The sequence below is a fragment of the Sardina pilchardus genome, chromosome 23, assembly GCF_963854185.1.
Source record: "Sardina pilchardus chromosome 23, fSarPil1.1, whole genome shotgun sequence".
Taxonomy (NCBI): domain Eukaryota; kingdom Metazoa; phylum Chordata; class Actinopteri; order Clupeiformes; family Clupeidae; genus Sardina; species Sardina pilchardus.
This window is the reverse complement of record NC_085016.1, coordinates 27,645,726-27,665,392: the sequence shown is the minus strand read 5'-3', so window position 1 is coordinate 27,665,392 and position 19,667 is coordinate 27,645,726. Positions and strand designations below refer to the sequence as shown.

Sequence of the window (19,667 nt, the reverse complement as noted above, 5' to 3'; positions counted from 1 at the left end):
TAATAGATAAAAAAGGCCATGTCTATTTATGGGAGAATTGCATCCTAGAAAGCCTTAACCATAGTTCAATGGTAAAACACATTGCATTAGACATCGAAGATGATTTCCATTACTGTGCATGAATACCCCAGGTCTGGGAAAATGAGATTTTAAAATGTAAACTTCCAGAGCTTTACAGGATGTCCTGTGTGCGTGTATGTGTGTATATGTGTGTGTGTGTGTGTGTGTGTGTGTGTGTGTGTATGACTGTGTGCGTATGTGTATGTCTGTGTGTGTTTGTTAGTGTGTGCATCTGAGTGTGTGTTTTGTGTGTGTGTGTGTGTGTGTGTGTGTGTGTGAGTGAGTGAGTGAGTGAGTGACTGAGTGACTGAGTGACTGAGTGAGTGACTGTAAATCTGAGTGTGTGTGTTTGTGTGTGACTTCAGGGGGCGGATTTAAGTGTTGAGCACTAGCGAAGCTTCTGCTTGGTCAGCAGCATTTGGAAGCTGCAGCTTTTTTTTCTTTTTTTAAATCAATGAGCCACTTCACACCACCATCCCTGAGCTCACACTGTATCACAAGAACAAAACAACACACAACTGCACAACACTTCATTGTACTGTACCTCTACAATAGACAACACAGACAAAGCCTCAACTCACCATGTCAGCCATGACATTACATGTTTTCAGTGAGTGCAGAGCATGAGGCTCACAACACTCAATAGCTACAAATATCGAGACCTCACTATACCAACACTGTACTAAGCCAATTACTACTACTCCTAGATACAAATACAGTATAACCATACTACTACTCTGAGATGCAAATATAACAATACTACACCAAAAGCAATGCACATACCAAAGGCAGGAATGAAGAGTATTGTAAAAATAATTCAGAAAGTCAAACAACCTTCTTCTGTCAATAGAACAGAAAATAGATGGTACTGAAACGGCAAAGCTGGTCTCAGATGTGTGATACACTATTCATGATATGGAGGCCTGGAAAGAGCTATGTGCGGTTCTCATCCAGGCTGGGAACACTGATGAGAGAACCTATTCTGTTGATTGGTGGATTGATTGATTGATTGATTGAGTAATTAATGAATTGATCTTGATCAGGATCAGCCATGCTCTTATTATGTTTAACTTTTACTATTATGAGATTATTGTATTTTTATTTAATTATTTAAGTCTATATGCTATGGGCCCTGCTGTGAGTCTGAAATAAAGATTGAATTGAATTAGGAGTACTTAAGTGCTACACCACAACATAAAGGATTGTCTGTATACAAATTTGCTCAATGTGACCTGTTTTTCGTTCACATTAATGTCAATGGTGTTTATCTATAAATGAAAGCAGTCTTTTATTTAATAAAAGCAGTTTAATGATCATATCAAGTTCGGTAGAATTGTGCCCTTTAAATATTAAGACCATCATTTCCAGACAATGAAATATCAGCATTAACGATATAAACATTTTCTCACTTCATGGGAAATGAGATACGGATACTCTTGAAATAGATTTCTGTGCATTTTGAAAAACACAAAGCTGCAGAAGTTTTTTGACAGTTAAAAAAACAACACTTCATTTAACCACACTCTTAAAACGAATGTGTTGAAAACAACACAACTTGCATTGTTTGTAACATATTTCTGTGTCCAGATAGGGACAACACAATCGTTTTAAGAGTGCAGGACTCTGCTACGTATTTCACTGCAGGTTGCTAAGTTCTGAGTCTGTTCAGCTGCTAAACTGCCCCAATACACTGGACCTTCCAATACACTTTTAGAATAATCAACTAAAATAGCCCATCATTTAGAGCAGTTTAAATTAACATAATCATAAATAATTCACACTTTCACAGTACGTGCACCTATAACTTCAGTGCAATGTTACTCATCAAAGGGTAGATCAGTGGGCACATTTACCTATATAAGTAGCCATTGAAGGGACTGACTAATAACCATTAAATGATCCATCATGTTGCCTTTGAGGTGTAAAAGAAAGTTTATACAGCCTACTATGTCCAGGGGATGATTTGTGATCTTTTCCCAACAACTTGAATCAGCTTTTCCTTTTTCCATTTGTAAGTGAGCTGAATTTGCTAATCAGCTTTAGCAGCAGGGGATAGAATTGCTGAAAATAGCCGACCAACTGTATGGGAGAAGCAATAGCAAGGTAGGTAGTAGGACTTCTACTTTCTGCTCTTTCAACAATAAAAATGTCCACTTCCACCAAGGAGGAAGTGAGGTCACTGAATGTCTGACATTTCATCTATGCTTTCGGACATGGACCTCCTCTCTCGTACGGCGACGTAGTTGAGCAGGTCGATGGCGGTCACGACACCAAAGACCATCTGCCTTAGGCTGGGAGAGCCATCAGTCAGGTCTGGGGGAGAGAAAGAGAGGAGGAGGAAGAGAAGGAAGGAGAGAAAGACAGAACATGAGAATCAGTAGAAAAGGGGCAGGAAGACACAACAATACATAGTATATAAAAATAGATTTGCATACACATTTCTATTCTGCATACATTTTCATTTTGCTAGCACTTCTATCTGGTGTGTCATGTTGTGCAGTGATAATGGTGGTCATTTTAAAGCCCTTGCCCTTGTCCTTTGAATTCCTATGTCTCAGGGAAGTCAACTCTTTAAATGTGTTGGTAAATTCCATTTTCTCTCAAATGTGACACAGAGTCCTCCTCACTGAGCTACATCTTTAACTGATGCAGTGGCTTTAGGAAAGCTATGCACAGCTGAGAGGGAAGAGTTGTGTGTGAGGGGAATAAGACTATAGCGCCCCCTTGTGTTTCTGTGGAGTGAAACCGTGACCGTGTTGTTGGTTACATAACGCTTCGTCTCTGGCCTCAATGGACAGGGCACTTTCTGCTCCTGCTAGGTCTGACATAAGGTCAGATCTGACGTCCATGGAGGGACATTAAACTACCAATCAATGCTAATATTGGCAGTCAACATCAACCTGGCAGGGCTTAATCATTCTGTTGTCATGTCAATACATCTCGTTCCCTCTACTCCAGTACCAAACACATGGGTACCCATTCAAAAGGATCCCAAATCAGCTGCACTGATAAGGAAATGGACACATACACTGAATCTGCTCATGCACCACCAGGGCAAAGTGGTCTGTCTCCAGGATTCCGGACAGCTTCCCAAGGTTATCTGTGAGTTTGACCTGACCAGAGAAAAGGAGATGGAGGGGGGGAGGGGAGAGAGCAGGAGAGGGAGGGAGAAATTGGAAATAAAAAGAAAAAAGAAGCAAAAGGCACAATAAGACAGGTGTGATGACATTTACTCCAGCACATTAAAAGCCAGATCCTCAGTACAAAGCCAATATGGTGAAATAAAACAAACAAACAAACAAACATAAACACGTATAGGCATCCCATTAGTAACATGCAAGCTTAATTACAGAATATATACAGACATACTCCTACCTGTTTGAACTGCTTGTAGAGTACTTTGCTGACAGGGTCCGATGGCTTCACCTTCCCAGCCAATACTGAGGCCAACATGTTACCAAGAGTGACCATACCCAGGATCAGCCTACGGTGGAGACAGAGAAATAAATACATTAAGTCACTGAATAGAAGTTATAGAAGTATTGTACCGGTATTTATTGTCTGCGTTTATTTTTGTCAATTTCTGTGTAATTCCACCAGGTGTAAGTTTTTTAGTAGTATCTATTTATTATTTATTCTTAAATGAACACTTGAATTTCAATGCGTATAAATGCTTATTTATGAGTACATGACAATAAACTTTGAAGTTTGAACTTGGTATCCCCAAACCTCAGTAATAATGTCTAGCATTAGTAATAATGGCACAAGTGTAATTCTCCATGGATGCACTAGCTGCTCAGAATAAGTCCGATTGTCTATGGTGGACCACTGCACACCCACCCTGCCTCCTCCACCACAGGGGCCTGGTCGAAGCTCTTCTCCTTCAGGATCTTGATGGTCCTCTGGCAGGTGACTGTAGGCAGCACGGTCAAGGGAGCAGACAGCCTCAAGTTCTGCACTTTCAGATTCCACCACCTGCAAGGGGAACCACCAGCAACACAGATGCTGATCACAAGCTGCCGATCTTTGATCTTGGCTTGATTATACCCCTCCTTCTACTAGCATTTGTTGTAACTATATTTTTAGATGTGTATTAATATGTACTTACCAGGGTTTAGTTACCATGATGTCCTCTTCCCTCAGAAAACCTTTCTGCACCATCCATTTATCACTCAGGAACTTGGACCTGGATAGTTAAGACATAACACATCATAGTTAGTTCATGTATCATTGCAGTATAACCTGTGGCTAGAGTTGACAGATCTCTGCAAGTTCACCAACACATGCTTTTGGAAAGCCCGAAACAATAGCCAACCATTACAGCACAGCACCACCAGGAAGTGATGTAAACTCTGCATTATACATTACACTATGTAATCATACCACGTAGCAGGATACTATTAAATAACATGAAATAAAAGGCTAAAGGATTACTACTGAAGGAGCGTACATGTAGTTGCGTATGGAGTCAGGCATGATCACCACACACCGCTGGCCCTCTTTCAGCTCCTTTGCCATCTTCACTGCTGCTGCCATCGCTGTGCCCGAGCTGCCACCTGTAATGTGTACACACACACACACACACACACACACACACACACACACACACACACACACACACACACACACACACACACACACGCAGAAAGAGAGACAGAGAGAAAGAGAGAGAATTTCTGTAATTATCTGAAGTCAAAGTTTTGCATGGCTATCTACAGTATATGAATTGTGCTGCAACTAAGTATTATTTTCAGAATCAATCATTCTGTCCAGTATTTCCTTGATTAACTATTTAGTTGTTTGCTATGTAAACCAGAAAATAATTTTAAGGAGCTAAAAAACTTGCTTAAAATTTTGCTTAACCTGATTAGCTGATTACCAAAATGGTTGGTAATTCGTTCAATAATTGATAATGAATCAATTGTTGCAGCCCTAATGAATTACAAGATGGAATATTAGCTTGATTTCAAATGACAGAAACCCCAAACAGGCCTCTCATACCACAGAGCAGTCCCTCATCTCTGACAAGCATCCGTGCCATGCTAAATGTCTCCTCATCATTTGCCTTGTACCAGCCATCCACTATCTGCAGAGTCACAGAAAAAAAACACAAACTCTTCTGTCAGCAAAAAGCGTCGATACTGAAATTCATACAATACAATTCATACAATTGTACAATACAATACAATAATTGTATTATTAAATTAAGTCAGATGTTGACTATAAGTCTTACTACTATCCACTATTACTACCATGTCCACTTACAGATCTGTCCAGCACAGTTGGGACAAAGTCATAACCAATGCCTTCAACCTCATACATGGTCTTATCTGTCTTATTCAGCGCCTCGGGTTCAGCCAGGATGGAGCCCTCTGGGTCCACACCAATAATCTATCACACACAACAGCATAATAAAGAAACATAGACATCATAACATGGATCAAGAGAAAATCTATTAAGGTTTAATTGAATAAAGTGTAAGTATACAACAAATAAAATACACATTTACAATTAAATCTTATGACCATGTTGGTCAATGATTGCGATTGAGGGTTCAGTGTGCAGACTGTGCACAGACCAACCTTGACGTTTGGACATCGCTCTTTGAGCTTGCGGGCAATGCCAGAGATGGTGCCCCCTGTGCCGGCTCCTGCCACCAACATGTCAATTTTACCTGGAGACAGATGGGACAAGGAAACGTATGCACTAAGGTCTAAGTAAATGGGTTTGTTTACCTTCACTTCCTGATTGGAAGAAAAACGCTTGCAAATTCAAAATTTAAGCACGAGATTGTAAACAGATTTATGGACAAAATAAAGGACAGGGATATCCAAAAAAGGCAAAGACGGAATACAAGACAGAAAGAGAGAAAGAAAAAGAGAAAAGGATACATACAGAAAGAAAAAGAAAGATAAAAAGATTTAGAGGTGTCTAACTACCATCGCATTGCTCCAGGATCTCCTCAGCGGTGGTGTCGTAGTGGGCCAGGGGGTTGCTGGGATTGCGGTACTGGTCCAGGATGTGGGAGTTGGGAATCTCATTCTTCAGCCTCCAGGCCACGCCGACATGAGATTCCGGCGAGTCGAAGCGGGCGCTGGTCGGAGTACGGACAATCTCCGCACCCAAAGCCCTCAAGACGTCCACCTGAGAAGGAAGCAACCAATGTTCATCTCAGTGGTAAGAGTTTTTTTTTTAAACCCTTTATTTTTATATTTCAGTGGTAACAATATTAGACAACAGTTACCATAACAATACACATCTAAACAAACAAAAAAACAACAGCAACAAACAAAAACAACAAAAAAAAGGGAAAAGGAAAAAACACAATCTGGATGGGCATGTTTCTAAAGTATTCAATAAAGTGTAATTTCAGTCAGTCTGTCATTTATATGTATACATTCCATTTGAACCATTTTTCTACACATGTATCAACTTGCAACCTTATCCTATGTGTCAAGTCTTCCATTATGTACATCTCTTGCACAAGTTTCAACCAGTCATCCCTGTCTGGTGGTTCTGGCTTATACCATTTTTTCGTTATGGCCTTTTTGCTGGCTGCAATCAAGATTTTGAATATATATCTGTCTCGCTTATTAGCTACAATGTTTCCTGCCAAGTTACCAAGATATAATACTGTGGAAGTCTTGGACATTTGATAACTCAAGACTGAAACAATAATGAAGTGTACTTCATCCCAAAACTGAATAATATTAGGGCAAAGCCAGAATACTGTGCGTGGTTCACATTCATCTCATCAGTGGTAAGAGGTTTAACGAAGCCAAGAGTTCTGAAAGCTGCAATGCCACTTCATTTCACTAGTGGGCTCTTATTGCCACACTAACTCTGTTGCCGACTACTAACCCATAAAGAGTGATTAATATGTTCATGGATGTTGTCTTTACTTTTTATTTACAGTTCTGGTCTTTAAAAACATTAACGGATAAAACCTTAGACTAGCTTCCTAGTCTTAAAACTGTAAACTAAAAACACAATCACACCAACCTTCTCCATACTCATCTTCTCCGGCATCACAATGATGCATCGGTAACCCTTGACAGCAGCCACTAGGGCCAGACCAATGCCTGTGCAACAGAGAAGACACACAGTAAGAGTACTGGCAAGAGTTAAGGGTTAACAAATCACGTTGGAATGACCACTCCAATCTGAGAAAACCAAAAAATATAAGACAACTGTGATATAACAAGTATGCCACACACACACACACACACACACACACACACACACACACACACACACACACACACACACACACACACACACACACACACACACACACACACACACACACACACACACACACACACACACACACACACACACACACACACACACACACACACACACACACAAACACACACACACACGAAGACACAGACACAGACATACCTGTGTTTCCAGATGTGGGCTCTATGATAGTGTCTCCTGGCTTAAGCAGCCCTGCCTTCTCTGCATCCTCCACCATTCGCAAACTGATACGGTCCTTCACACTTCCTCCAGCATTAAAGTATTCACACTTTGCCACTACACACACACAAATACACACACACAGACCTTTGAAGACAATACTCAATACAAGGTAAGGACAAATTCTTGAAATTCAGCCAGATCTTACAAGAAAAAATAAGAAATGGCAAAAATTGCAAAAGTATTACAAACATATTTGCATGATTTTAAACAGACCACTTTTGTCATTTGTGAATTTGCAAAAACGCTTAGAAACATAAAACATACCCACCAGGACAATGTGACTTAAGTTTCGAAAACGATATAGCTTCATCACATGCAGTATTATACATTGTCAATAGAGAGAAACTTACAAAGTTCACACTTGAGTCCAAAGGTCTTGGGCAGTTTGTTCATGCGCACCAGAGGGGTATCACCAATTCTCTGGAGGATATTTGGCAGGATATTTGGTGGTGCGCTCCTATGAGGAGAGGAGAGGAGAGACCAGCGTCAACAACAAAAATAGAAAAACATTTTCAACTCAGAAAGATGCAGATACTGTAAGAGCTTGAGTGACGGCAAAATCTGCTTTGTGGTGATCTACTGAATGAGAGACTAATGAGGGAATAGCAATGGTAATGATAGACTTATAAAAAATACTGATTAATCATAACATCTAGCTTAATATTTATGCATATGTGGGTCAAACTAACAGTTGCTGATAGCTTTGAGTGTGCTGTAATTGCAACAGCAAAATCTTGTACAGTAAATACAAGACAGACTGACTGCAGTAATGTCCCATGTATTAGCCGCATTGTGTATAAACTGCACAACAGTGTTCTACGCAAGTTAAAAAAACAAAATCATGCATCAACTACACCCATGTATTAACTATTATTATGAATTGGAAATCAGAAACAATCATAAAGATGAATGAAGAAAAATGCATTGCTACAGTTACAGTATGTATCATCTGCCCCTGTGTATCAACATCATAGTTCAAGAACCTTTTGCCTTTATTATGATAGGACAGTGAAGGGAGTGACAGGAAGCAAGTGGGAGGGAGAGATGGGGTGGGATCAGGACATGACCGCAGGTCGGAATGGAACCTGGGACCCGTATATGGCACGAGCGCTGTAGCCTATTGCGCCACAGTGCCCCCGAAATTACAGCATGTCAAGAATCTTTATTTCCATGACAGCCTGTGCAATCCCATTGAAACAGTTTGAGTGAGAGGAGTGAGAGGACAGAGAGAGAGAGAGAGAGAGAGAGAGAGAGAGAGAGAGAGAGAGAGAGAGAGAGAGAGAGAGAGAGAGAGAGAGAGAGAGAGAGAGAGAGAGAGAGTGTGTGTGTGTGTGTGTGTGTGTGTGTGTGTGTGTGTGTGTGTGTGTGTGTGTGTGTGTGTGTGTGTAAAGCTCATCATCACCTGAGCCACTGAGTGTGTGGGGAGTCCTCATGCGACATGCCCAGCCTCCAGGTGCAGCGACTCTCCAGGTCCGGTCTGATCCACTTCCTCTCCGCAACCTTCTTCGCCCCCTCCAGCTTAATGGGTCCGTCCACATCACCGGCATGGTCCTGGATCTTGACCTCCTTTGGGGTCGTACCCTTCCGAGCTGCAAAGGGACACACTGGGCCCAAAGCAGGATTCTCTTTGGAGGAGGGGACTGAAGGCATGGCTTCACTAGAGGGATACAGAGTTCAATAGATTAACACTCATTTAAGGCTACCACACTGTGGATGGTATGGGATCAATAACCATGCTGTGTGTTCTACTGATCGGGGATAGTTCTTACAAAGCTTGCCAAAAGAAAGGACTTCACAATCACAATTCAATCCAAATGTTTTGATGCATATGCAAAGTCTCTAAGGCCATTTCATCTCCTTTGATCTGCTGGAAGTGACCTGGACAAAATGCACATTGGAGACTAAAAAAGGAATGGTTAAACCTCTGTCTTTCTCAGCATTTTGCAATAAAGATAATCTTTGTGTACGCAAAGCATTCCACAGGTTGAGAGCAGTGGGCAACTCTACAAGGTCACTAGTTAATGGGGCAACATACTACTACCTCTGCTGATAGTGTTACAGTTACTTAAACTTGGAAAGCTGTCTCCGGGAAAGATATACTCGTACAGTACGAGAGCACAACTGAGATCAGTTGTAATTCTATCAGGCTTCTGGAGCCCTTGCAAGATATTTCAGACTCTTAGGGCAGGGCAGGGCTGGAGTCCTCTCATGTGCTGCTGTCAGATGTTTGGGAGCAGAGAAAATGCAGCACAGCTGGCTTAAATGTACTGTAGGCTGAAATAGGTAGAGGAACCTTGACCTCAAATGACTCAAAAAAGGGCATCTGTGAATACCACTTCATCCATATAAGTGAACAAAGGGTATAAATACTCCAGCCAATTATTTTCATGATTTGTAGGCCTATGCTTTTGTAAGATACAGGTTGCAGACCTACGTTAACATTAGGCTACGGTCTGTGTAACACCAGCCAACACCAGAATGTCTTAATGGCAGAAGTGGACACGTCCTGAGAATGGTCTAAATATCCGCTCGCCTCGCACCAGATCGAATCAAGCTTTAGCGTGGATGTCCAGATCCACTCCAAAATCGAAATTGCTCATATCTGACTGGCAGGTCTTTGCAGAAATGCTCCCTATGGAACGCTCCGTCAGTGAGGGTTGATGATGTGATAAGGAGCAGTAATCAAGGATATTGTTGGTGCGTTGACGGTAGCAGGCGCTACCATGAACTCATTGAACTCTAACTTCTCTGAAATGAACTCTAAAACTCGAGACTGCTATCGGAATAATGTCATATCTGTCTAAACACCAATGACAACATGTTTCTTGTCTTGACTGAAACAACTTCTGTAGACTAGTAGGCATCTACTATCATTGCACGTGGTCTTTCAATTTTAATATGCCAGACTTTCTGGTATTTAAGTTAAAACAATAGTAGGCTGACTACTTTGAATGAACCTACAAACGCCTGTCACTAATGTCAAAGTATGATGTTGACCAGTGCACGTTCAAATTATGTTATTTTGACAGATTTCTTTTAATGTTTGAAACTTACCGAAGACTTGCTCTTTCCGAGTGACGCTAGTTTTTCAACGGGATATACTGCAAGGTCTTTCAATCCGCACAATGACTAATGAATTCAGCATGAAGCAAAATGTGAATGTATTACCCTACCTTTTGATATTCTCTTTCCGGAGACCGAGGATTGGTTGCACTCGGGGCGTTTCTTTCTGCGAGCCGACCAACCACATGTTGGGAGATGTTTGGGAGAGGATTCCACGAAAAACAACTTTATCACCTCCAAGAAACAGAACAGTTGAAAGCCTATACAGCTGGTTGACATTGTTGTGAATAACTGTAAGATAGGTCGGGAAATTGCAGTATTTGATCAATGACTTTCATTCATTCCAGAATTATGTGTGTTCTGGCAATACAAGCCTTATTCTAGTGTTGTGAATGATGATCTGAGGTTCTGAAATGCAATCTAACAAATTGCTTTTAGGAGCCATATCCTATATCCTACAAAATCTTCCATGAGAGTTTAAGAGTCAAATATGGCAATAATATGCTCACCTAAGAGGGTCAAGTTAATTTGTGCAGTGATGCTTTAGGTTAGGTTTAGGTCAATTGACCCTATTAATCTCCATCTTAGAGCGTTTTGGAATAAATCATCTTTTCATTATATTGACACAAAAATAAATATTTCCACCATATTAACACAGTATTCCAACTAAACAAGAATAATGAAAACTTGTGCTTTGATGTGCAGTGTTACGAATGTCATTGTTCTGGAATTAGGAAAAGTTATGGTAACGTATGTGTGAGGGTATGTACTTCTTGAAAAGCATGTTGGCCTGTAAAACTGGCATTTCTTCTGCAGTTCATAGCACTGTAAAGTTTTTTTGCCAATAAAGTTCACCAAACACAAAGGCATTACACTGTGGATTTAGTGGAGTGTAGCCAAAGCTAGGCTATAAACTGTGGAAAGAAAAAACACTTAGTCCAGAATAACTACAAAGTCATTTATTGAGAAATCAGGCTTTTTGAGTTGTTGTCTTAAAAAACAAAATGAGTAAATGGAAAAATCTTGAGAAGAAAAAAAAGTCCAACATTTGAAATGGATTTTGGTCGGGTTGAAGTGAACTAAAGGGACAAGGGAACACGGGAGAGATGAGAGATGAGAGAGGAGGCGCATCAACACTGTGCTTAGAATCTTCCTGAACGTTCTCGATCCCTCGACCTCTTCCTTTCACGATCACGACGGCCGCGGTCACGAGAGCGTGAACGGCGGTCACGAGAACGGGAACGGGAACGGTGCCTAAAGAGGGTCAGAGAGACAAAGAATAAGCAAAATTCAGAGGTAAAATTATTACCCACACACACAAATCAACTCGACCAACAGCATACCCATTGGATCCTGTACCGTCTATCATATACGCTGTTCATGGTGTCACAGTGCCTTTGAGGTGGGTGGCTCCAATAGACTACAGCTCCCAATAGTGACAAAAGAACGCCAAGATTTTTTATATGTTGTGATTTGTTTAATGTCAAATGAGGCACGGCCATTTTCTAACTATGTTCTCATTCAGGTGAAGCAATGCCACTTGGGTTAGTGATTTGCAGGCAGCACCTGAAAAGCTCTGTTACTTCGGCAAATCCCTTTGTCTTGCTTTGCCTGAATGAGAATGCAGTGCTGCACACACAATGACGAGAGGGGTACAGTATGTATCGACTTATATGACTCTGGGAGGTATGGTGAATAAGCTCATGTCCCAAAATGTTGGTGTGTTCCGTTAAACAGACAAGGGTTTTACCTTTGCTCAAGAAAAGACCCTTCAGACAATCCAAGTGCTGTGAAGAGCTAAGCTAGCTAAGCGAAGGAATCAGCATCAATTCTACTTGACTTATCTACAGCCTTTGATACTGTAAACCATGACATTCTCCTTTCTCAGTATCTGCACAGGGCATTTCTGGGAAAGCTCTTAACTGGTTTGAATCCTACCTTAAAGGATGTTCATTCAGCATGTTTTGCCAGGGACAGCTTAACTTTTTTTTACCTGTCTTTCCCAGATGCCAATGGTGCGGGTCAAAAACTACAACATATGCTCACCAACAGCACATCATTGGCCAACTGTTGGCTTGATAGGACACAGCCTTTAGTGAGCAAGTGTGTCTCCAGAAATGGTTACCGTTTTCTGCGGCGCCCATACAGTTCCCTCCGGAGCTCCCGAGAGATGGGCTTCAGATGCATGAAGTTACAGAAGCCGCCTCTTGTGCATTCCCTGTGGAGAATAGGTGCTGCTGTCAGACACAAAAGCTCCTCAGATTTTAAGATTCAGTTGTAAAGCATGTAGAGTATTAAGGATTTTCTTGTCACACTAATAAAACAATATATTCAGCCGCCATTAAGAAAAAAAGAAACAAAAAAGAAATTCTACTCTATTCTATTCTATGAAAGTACCAACTACTGCCAATAACCGCCTCAAGGTACAATAACCAAGCTTTGAAATCACAAATAGAAGGACATCTTGAATGCTGTTCAGTGTCACTCAGATGTGGTTCCTGCATTTGAAAACACTCAGAAATTGGTGCTGGGCAGCGCTAGTTCTACATGTAGGTCATTTTAAGGTCACTGTGTGTGAAGAGGCATTCTGACAGCACCTGTGGCCTGACACAGCAGGAATATCACTGCTATTGGCAACTGAACTTTTGCCAAACACAATGAGGTGGGATAAAGGTATACCATGAAGTCTTTCTTATATGCAAGATGTACACGATTTGATTTTCAAGTGATTTCACAGTCAGAGACATTTCCAAAGTTGTTATGAAATATTCTTTTTTTTGGAGTTGTAGTGTGCTCTGGTCTTCATAATCAATTAGTGTAAAGTGGCAGTCTGAGTTGTTTTAAGACAATCTTTTCCTCGTCTTTCCACTAATATAATATTGAACATGTTTAATATTATCGTAGGCCTTTCAGTCTTGGCTCATGCAAATAGTAAAAGTCAAATGTGATGTTAGAAAATCGCTGCTCTGTTGTTTCGAATGAATAGATCGTTCATGTCAGAGTGATTGCTAACAGTGAAAAGTCCGAGTTGGGTTGTCTTGAGATATCGCTACTCTAGAATGCCTCTTGTCCAGGAGGGTCAATAGACCCCAAACTCTACTGGGGCACAGGCCAATCGAATGATAATAATAATAATCATCATCATCTGCTATCAAATAGGCAACAGGAGCTAGCTAAAAACCTTAATGTATTTACCGGGGCACAAGTCCCAGTGAAAGGGGCCTAGTGACACTATTGGTCTTGTCCAATCAGAAAATGAATAAAAAGTTCCACCGGACATATCTGTTGTATAGTCCAGATGAGCCTGGGTCACCAGGAAGTGAAGGTAGGACAGGTGATAGTAGGGAGGAGCAAGTGACTGACCCCATTTCATATTGTCGACAGCAGGCTTCTCTGAAGTCGGTGACGGGTGACAACTCTGCATGGATGGGCTGGGCGTTGAACCAGCGGTTGTTCAGGTCCATCACAGCTTTCTCTGCATCCGCCTCACGGCGGAACTAAGAGTCGAAAAGGAACAGTGGGACTTCAGTGTGTGGATGCCAAGTGAGATAACAACAAAATACAGTTTTATTCAATATGCCATTTAAAAAAACGGCTTCCTTATTATGCAGTCTGGCCCACTCAAACGTTTCACAACAAAAAGTGATACTTCTGTACCTTGAATATTATATGCGTCACAAATAGTTGGTTGAAGAGAAAAAATAGAAGGAGATAAAACTGATACACACATACATAAAAAATATCTTACCAGTTGTATAATTCAACATTTACTTTTCTAACAAACCCCAGGTCACGTTTTACCAACCTTGACATAAACGTTTCCAACTAGATGATCGCCGAGGTTATCACACACGTTCATCTCCTCCACTTCTCCATATTTCTCCTCCATCTCCGTAAAGACCTCCTGTTGAGGTGATGACAGAAGAGGAGTTCATATTAATGAACAGAATTCATATTAGAATAATGACCCAAAAGAGACTACCGAATAATACAGCATATTTAAGATAGAACAGTTATGTAACTTTTGGCTACACCATCTTTTTCGTCAGACTTAAAGACCCCCCCCAAAAAATCAACGTGCGTTTTTCCATTCCTCAACCTCGTCATCCTTCTATAAACACAGCATCTGCACATCAGCTCAACAAAGTCAATATTGTACTGTGTACTCATTGTGAAATAGTGTACAATCACATAACCACACTGCCAACTTTCACCACGAGGAGATAACTACATTCAAGATGGCGTGTAGGGGGTGGGAGTGTCGGCACACATCACACTCGGACAGTGCCCGGCTGCCCAAACCAATGACTCTATATAGTCATTGGTCAGCACACACTGTGCCCTGGCAGCGCCCATACCCATTTGGACCAATCTCTCGGCAGGCTCTGGGGGCACTCACCTCGAAGAACTCATCATAATGCTCTTGCATTTCCACATCGCTTACAGCACCTGGCGAACAAAGCAGGAACACAACCTATTAAAAACGGAAACCTTCAAGCAATTAAAAAAAAAAAGCCACGCGCAGTCCATGATATATCAGATAAATGTTTATGAACTTAAACGTCTTAGTTTTTTATACAAGACATTAAAAAGCCAAATAAACGATGTAAATAACATTAAAAAGCAATTAAGTGCAAAGAAAGGACACATCAGGGGCCCCAAATTTGAAGGCAGTAATCTGGCAGAAATGTATCAATGCCTGAGTGCTCCAAAACACTGTTAAGTGGGCAGCTAAACACTACTGCACTTTACAGGACTTATTTGTGCCCATGAGTCAAATCATCTTGGCTAACGGTCAATTCACTCAGAGCACACTCCATTATATTCACTAACTTATAGCCTAAGACTGCCTTCAAAATACAGCCCTAAATTCCTCCCTTTAGACTAAACCCGTCATAGGCACTATTGACAAATAGTGGGAAATGGTCTAGATGCCTTTACTGAAGGACAAAATCACAGGTCTATGTGCATGTATACATGCAAGTTCCTCATTTTGCCCGCTCTTGCACATTCACTTAAGAGAATGGGAAGACAATGCCACTAAAGATGTATTGAGGTGGTGTTTTCAGAGACATGGCAAAAGTCAGTGATGGTCATAGGCCTATATGGGAGCATTTACGTTAGCAATATATGCAAACATTCCAACTACTACACAGTTCACTATATGCACTAGATCATTTAAGATTATGTTTTAGGAAGTTACTGTCTACCTTTTCTGTTCAAATTAATAATTTAACAAAACAAAACACACCATGACTACCTACTACCTGAAAAATGCTTCGTTCTCCATTTGAAGGACATCCTAAAAGACTTTTTGAAATCTGGAATGCCTGGCTCATGATGAAAAATCTGTAGCTTGACCCCCCTGCCCCTCCCAAACACACATTATGGCAGATAAGGTGATCACATCAAAAGATGAGAGGGCCCCAGAAGTTTGCAGTCTACCCTGCTGGCGTCCAGTGAAATGAGGCGGGGACAACTTACTCCGTAAACCGTCAGCAGACTGGGCATTGTTTTGTGGGTTACGGTAAATGTTCAAGAGGGCAATGGTCTGAAATACAAAATGTACATTTTTGTAAATTAAGGGTCTAAGCAAAGTTGGGTTTTAAATGAGGAGGTTTTGATGATTATCAGCATTTGAAACACAAGAGACTGATAAACAGGACGTTGGCCTGAGGGGAGAGAAGGGGAATTAGATGACTCCACGAAACCCGACCTCGGAAAATATCAAGTGAGCAGAACTCTGCATGAACTCTGGACAAAAGAAAACAGCTCATTTTTAAATCAACTTTTCTTCATTTTTACTTACATACACATTCCAATTCACAAATGCACAACATACAACTTTTATATACATTATGTGTGCATGTATAGAGAAAGGTGCCTTACACGCCACTAACAAGGCAAATATGTCCTAAACAATAACATATCTACGTGCTGGGTTGGTCCATGATTGGAATGACAACACCAATTTCACAGGATGTGGTCAGGCAGAGTTCTGAGTCCCTTGTGGAGAAAGTAAAGCGAAGGTTAGCGGAGGACATGGCCGTGCCCACACTGCAACACCACGGCCCAGATGACATCCCTCGACAATACTTACCTGTGATGGAGGCAAAGCATCAGCTCTGCTACACAGGGCTCAACATGGCGGTAGATTACTCTCAGGCTCTCTGCTACCTATTGCATTCTTTTTCATTTGGGAGAGAGGGGTGCATTGTTGACTTGCATTGCTGCCATAGTGAGCGAGGTTGCTCTGAACGTTCGCCCTGAGCAGGTGATGTGCTGGAAGGTTGGGAGCCCTGTTTAACAGTGCTGAGGCTGCCTCTCCGCAAGAGGCTATGGGCTGGACCTACACCGGGAGGAGTGGGAATCATAACAAAGAGGGGGGGGGGGGGGGGGGGGGGGTGAATTAGCAGCCCCCCTGCCGACCTGCTGTGGAGTAATAGGACTTACAGCGGGACGCGTCGGCTGTCTGTGCACTGTTTTGGGGGTTACGGTAGATGTTTTGAATCAAGATGGTCTGCAGAGGGAGGAATACACAAAAATCCAAATCAAATCAATCTCCCCATCAAGCTCCCCTAAAGTGGAGCAAACCTACAAAAAAGTGGTGGTTGTTTGGTCTTTTACAGTTTGGAGGTGGGAAGCAATAATGCAGACTCCACTGTTTTCTTCAATCTGAATTTAAAAAAAAGTGTGGATATACATTAACTGAAAAGGTCTCATTGTCTTTCTAAAAGAGACCGTTTTTTTTAACTACATTACTATGCGTTTGGAAAAAGGCATCCTGTCTTATTTTAGGACCGTTAAAGTGGAGCAAACCTACAAAAAAGTGGTGGTTGTTTGGTCGTTTACAGTTTGGAGGTGGGAAGCAGTAATGCAGACTCCACTGTTTTCTTCAATCTGAATTACAAAAAAAGGGTGGATATACATTAACTGAAAAGGTCTCATCGTCTTTCTAAAAGAGACCGTTTTTTTTTTAACTACATTACTATGCGTTTGGAAAAAGGCATCCTGTCTTATTTTAGGACCGTGGTGAAGATATTTTATTTCTGATCATCAACTGTTATGTTATTCAAAGGTAAAGACAGCATTGCAAGTTGATGCATGGTCTATGCTATTTTGCGTTCACTTACGTAGGGGAGGAAATGTTGAAATTCAAGTTGTAGCAAAACCTCTGAGTTTATACAGCAATGCAGAGGAAAGTTTCTTCTGCCAAAAACTAAATCTGAGAATGGCAACATACCTTTTACTTCAGAAAACCAACCTGGGGTAAAAAATAATGACTGTGTGCAGACTCTATAAACTGGCCTACACTGAGTAAATTGCCTAAGTCTCCACACAGATGTTTTAGTCTGATATTTAACTAATCTACCCTACAATGTAATGGTAAGTTAGTGTTTCATATATAAGGTTGTTGTGCTATGTTTCAAAATTAGAGCCTGTGAACCAAAACACAATCCGTGTTATGCATGCAACTCATGACATTGTAGGGACAGGAGTATCATGTTAAACAAACATAAATAATGTGAAAAATCAACAGGTGCATGGAGAGTCTGTTACAACTTGCATTCTAAAATCACAGAATACATGCATGGTCAACAATGCAATGGACTGTATAATGAACTCACTTTAGTCAAACACAACCATAAAGGGAATTACTTACATAAAAAGACAGCATCATTTTAACTGCGTGCAAAATCATTCCATTAACAGAATATGTGAAATCTGGTTTGATAGTAAAATGAGAAGTATGGTGGGGTTGCCTTATCCACATACATAAATAAGATCTTACCTGGCTGAAAGTGGGTTTGTTGTGCAGCCTGGAACAGCGGTCGCCATGGCGGCATGCACCAATTTTGAAGTAGAAAGAACAGTTGACCCTAAAATCAATAAATAAATCAAACTGAAAACTTAGATATGTAAGTATTATTTAAAAGTAACCAAACGCGTTGGTGTTTAACACTGCTTAAGTTGCACAGACACCGGAATTAAAAGAGGTCAAACAAGGATCCACTTGACATCATGCGCACCATACAAAACCGTGTGGCAATGTGGCATCCACAAAGACCAAATGCATGCACGATAACGTTAACGTGATGTAAACTAACATTAGCATAACACACAATCATCACAAACAGCCTGAGAGGACTGTCACAACTGCAGGTTTGAAACTAGGCAGGAACCTACACGAGCTGTATGGAATTAGTAACGTGTGAATAACTACTTATTTTCGTGTACTTGTCATAACATCGCCTGTTGATGTTAGATTTGAAATTCAGTATTAACTTAGTCAAGTTAGCTATACATTAATTCACCCTCTCTACGAAAGCTAGCATTAGTTGAATAGCAAGGTTTGTCCACAGGTTTGTTTAGGATAACGTTACCGCCTGCACAGAAAAGTAAGCGGCTTTATGCTCGAGTGCACATTTAACTATGTATCATATGTACATGTATTGCTAAAAAACACTTAACTTTTGTGTACTACTTACTTATCTTTCTCCGTACCAAAAATGGATGCCAAATACTCCGCCATTTTCGGCTCGCTTGCGCTCTTGTATTTTACGACATCGAGACACAGTTTGCGGCACAGTCTACCTTTCGTGGGTAAGTTGCGTCATGGTTGAAAACGGCCTCTGTAGCCTCTAGTCCAAAGCCTTGTTATATCGAAGGCTTTGCTCTAGTCTATGATCAGGATAACCAGGGGCCCACTGTAATTTTTCACAGACATTTTATAGACTATGGAATCATAAGGATATTGTATAATCTATAAGAACAGAACATTACTCTGCCTTTCAAGGTTTTAGGCTATCACAACTTTTATTTAGAGACCTTGATAAGCCCATATTTTCTTATTCCCCAGCAGATAGGCTATATTCCCTCTTCGCCATTAGCAGATAGATAGGCTATATTCCTTCTGGTAGTACCTATCAGAATGCTAGCCTACTTCAGCCCAGCCCTGAAGGCAAATTTTGCTATCCACCGTCTTTCGATTTTTCTATAGCCTTTTGTCTTTTTGTGTAGGACTATGTTGGCCAAAGAAATATAGATTCTTCTTA

General features: G+C 41.0%; 2 protein-coding genes across 2 annotated transcripts; both read right to left on the bottom strand.

Annotated features, from left to right (window-relative positions):
* Positions 1-1,346: 1,346 nt before the first annotated feature.
* cbsa (cystathionine beta-synthase a) lies at positions 1,347-10,732 on the bottom strand. Its single transcript, XM_062527779.1, has 15 exons — positions 10,603-10,732; positions 8,951-9,205; positions 7,899-8,005; positions 7,468-7,602; positions 7,063-7,142; positions 6,000-6,204; positions 5,643-5,734; positions 5,326-5,451; positions 5,062-5,146; positions 4,511-4,616; positions 4,169-4,246; positions 3,901-4,035; positions 3,436-3,544; positions 3,089-3,173; positions 1,347-2,373 (listed from the first exon to the last, which is right to left on the bottom strand). The coding sequence occupies exons 2-15, from the start codon at positions 9,196-9,198 to the stop codon at positions 2,237-2,239; spliced, it is 1,728 nt and encodes a 575-aa protein (XP_062383763.1). The 5' UTR covers positions 9,199-9,205; positions 10,603-10,732; the 3' UTR covers positions 1,347-2,236.
* An 823-nt stretch (positions 10,733-11,555) lies between these two features.
* On the bottom strand, positions 11,556-19,234 carry LOC134071114 (splicing factor U2AF 35 kDa subunit). Its single transcript, XM_062527707.1, has 8 exons — positions 19,101-19,234; positions 18,404-18,491; positions 16,096-16,162; positions 15,011-15,060; positions 14,417-14,515; positions 13,975-14,108; positions 12,737-12,829; positions 11,556-11,865 (listed from the first exon to the last, which is right to left on the bottom strand). Exons 1-8 carry the CDS (start codon positions 19,142-19,144, stop codon positions 11,754-11,756), a joined length of 687 nt encoding a protein of 228 aa, XP_062383691.1. The 5' UTR covers positions 19,145-19,234; the 3' UTR covers positions 11,556-11,753.
* Positions 19,235-19,667: the final 433 nt, after the last annotated feature.

Bases quoted from the DNA above. Each gene is read 5' to 3' on its own strand.
- cbsa (XM_062527779.1), bottom strand. From the start codon at position 9,198: ATGCCTTCAGTCCCCTCCTCCAAAGAGAATCCTGCTTTGGGCCCAGTG. The intron at 4,036-4,168 runs GTAAGTACATAT...TTCCCCTTGCAG, and splicing joins ATCATGGTAACTAAACCCTG to GTGGTGGAATCTGAAAGTGC. The intron at 3,174-3,435 runs GTAGGAGTATGT...TTCTCTGGTCAG, and splicing joins TCTACAAGCAGTTCAAACAG to GTCAAACTCACAGATAACCT.
- LOC134071114 (XM_062527707.1), bottom strand. From the start codon at position 19,144: ATGGCGGAGTATTTGGCATCCATTTTTGGTACGGAGAAAGATAA. The intron at 14,109-14,416 runs GTTGGTAAAACG...TTCGACTCTTAG, and splicing joins TTGGAAACGTTTATGTCAAG to TTCCGCCGTGAGGCGGATGC. The intron at 11,866-12,736 runs GTAACCATTTCT...GACCCTCTTTAG, and splicing joins TATGGGCGCCGCAGAAAACG to GCACCGTTCCCGTTCCCGTT.